Raw genomic sequence first — 2,284 nt, 5'->3', positions numbered from 1 at the left:
CCTCACTACTCACGGCCCATGACATTTCTCCACAAGCATATAATTCTCATAAAACACAGGCTGATTCAAACTATTTTCCTAGAACCTGAACGCACCATAATGGCATATGAACCGGAAGTAGTAATTTGTTGTAACGTTTTTCTTCCGTTGCTCCTGACAACTTAAATACACAGCAGGGCTAACCGCTAAATATCAGCTTTATATCAGAATCTCAGATTTCGACACAATACTTTCCCAGTAAACGTAAAAATGGTAAATTTTTTACAATTTACTTTATTAATTTTGTAAAGGAATTGTTTATAGCTTGCTGTGTGAGAATGTATTCGAAGGTTTAACAGGATGCTAACTATGGCTAGCACAGAGAAGCTAGCCGGGCGTTGTCTTAGTTCAGAACATGTTTAAATAGACAGTTGAATAATATTATGTTATTATTACCATTTTCGTTCTAACTTCACATATTTGTAGTTTTATTGGTTTTCATACTTATGTTGGCATCATATCAATATTAGTCGCAGTTCTATCACTGTTTTTGTTGCTGTTCTAATAATGGTGTCATTTTCTCGCCTCTTCACAGACACTGAAAGCGCAGAGCTACTCTATATTTGTTATAGTAAAGTTATATTCATTTATACTGCTTTCATGCTCCTCCTGTTGTATTTATTTAAAAAGGAGGGATTCGTGTTGCTGAGATTTTTGTTTTGTTTAAAATAAAAACTGGGGGCAGAATACCAAAGTCAAACCAGTTACTGTTTGTTGCTTTTCAGGCTGAGGTCGAAGAAACTCTGAAGAGGATCCAGGGTCAGAAAGGAGTTCAGGGAATCATCATCGTCAATTCTGAAGGTAAATCTGTGTGTAAATGAACAGGTAGGATGCAGGTTGGATATACTAGAACATCCAGCATTTGATCTTAGAAGGAACCTTTTGATTTCTGTTCTTCTCCAAACGTTTTAACTTTACTCAGAGATCTGAACTTTGACACATGCCACCAGTGGATCTCAGCTTATATCTCTTATAGCTAGGCCTGACACAATAACACATTTTCTTCTCAGAAGTTATTGAAATTACTTATATTATTGTAATTTGGTTTGAACCCAAAGTATGTTTTCATTACCAGCTTTGAAACCAGTTTAATGTCTGTTTTTCCAAATCTCAACCAGCTTTTCTTCGCCTCACTATTCCTCAGTGACGAGGCTCTCATGCTACTTCCTATGCTAAGGAAGAGATGAGAGGTTTGAGTGGAGGCCGATGCAGTGGAGTAAAACCTTTTGTAATCCAGATTGTTTCAAAGAAAGAGAGGGAAATACAAGAGAAATAGACAAGCACACAATCATAAATTTTTGAGCTAATTTAAATTTGCTATTTCATTTTTATCTTCCAATGATTAATTTATTTATCAACTATAAAAAGCACTTGAAGAGCACAGACCTCTGCCAAGCAGCAAATTTTGCCCCATATTATGACTTATAGCTAAAACTCACGCATGATCTGGATCATTACTAAATCCTAATAATTGTTCCTTGTTATGAGGGACACTTTTTGGCAACAGTTTCCTTAAAATCCTTCCATAAGTTGATAAATAAAGCCCAGCGTGTGTCTGCAGCCTCTGGTGTTTGTTCTGCTCTTACCTTCTTCATTCCCGCGGCTTTCTCTTTTTATCAGCAGATTGAGACTTTAAGCGATGTGTGGCTCACCTTTCCTGTGTTTATTGACTATTTTGAGTCTGATGCTGAAGCTGTCAATAGAACAAGATAGAAAAGAAGTTGACTAAAAGCAAAACCTCCTTGGTGGAGGCAATTATAACAACCTTTGATTGAGCCATTGTTGCAGCCACTGCTCCTCCAAAAGCTGTAATTAATAGTTCAGCTCACTTTCTCCTCTGTCTCCTTTTCCACACTGTCTGCCGTATCATCCGGTTACTTCCACTGCTTAACTACTTAAATCCATCCATTGACACCGAATTTTGACACTTTTTGTAATTGTTCTTTTGCGCATGGGGGTCATAATTTGAGACGTTCATGCCAGCAGCCACACAAAAGCAGCAGACCTGGCAAAAAATCGGAACCAAGCCTTTTAACCTGTAGTGTGAACGTAGCTTAATACTTAAAGTGGTTCCCATGATGCATTCCTGGCTGTTATGATCCGGACCCTTTCTGTCATTTTCTCCAGGAATTCCCATCAAATCGACCATGGACGACCAGAGCACGCTGCAGTACTCCGCTCTGACCCACCAGCTGGTGATGAAGGCCCGGGTCACCGTGAGAGACCTGGACCAGCAGGACGACCT

The 2,284-nt window shown here is 38.8% G+C and overlaps 1 protein-coding gene across 1 annotated transcript; it reads left to right on the top strand.

Annotated features, from left to right (window-relative positions):
• Positions 1-115: 115 nt before the first annotated feature.
• Positions 116-2,283, top strand: LOC107080731 (dynein light chain roadblock-type 1-like; the record flags this gene model as incomplete). The annotated part of the gene is made up of 3 exons (XM_015368937.1): positions 116-252; positions 765-840; positions 2,167-2,283. Coding segments are annotated over exons 1-3 (196 nt in total), but the record flags the coding sequence as incomplete, so codon positions are not given.
• Position 2,284: the final 1 nt, after the last annotated feature.

This window comes from Cyprinodon variegatus, unplaced genomic scaffold (genome assembly GCF_000732505.1).
Source record: "Cyprinodon variegatus isolate N-32 unplaced genomic scaffold, C_variegatus-1.0 Scaffold2261, whole genome shotgun sequence".
Lineage (NCBI taxonomy): Eukaryota > Metazoa > Chordata > Actinopteri > Cyprinodontiformes > Cyprinodontidae > Cyprinodon > Cyprinodon variegatus.
The sequence above is the reverse complement of the archived record's forward strand: the minus strand, read 5'-3'. Positions and strand labels throughout refer to the sequence as shown.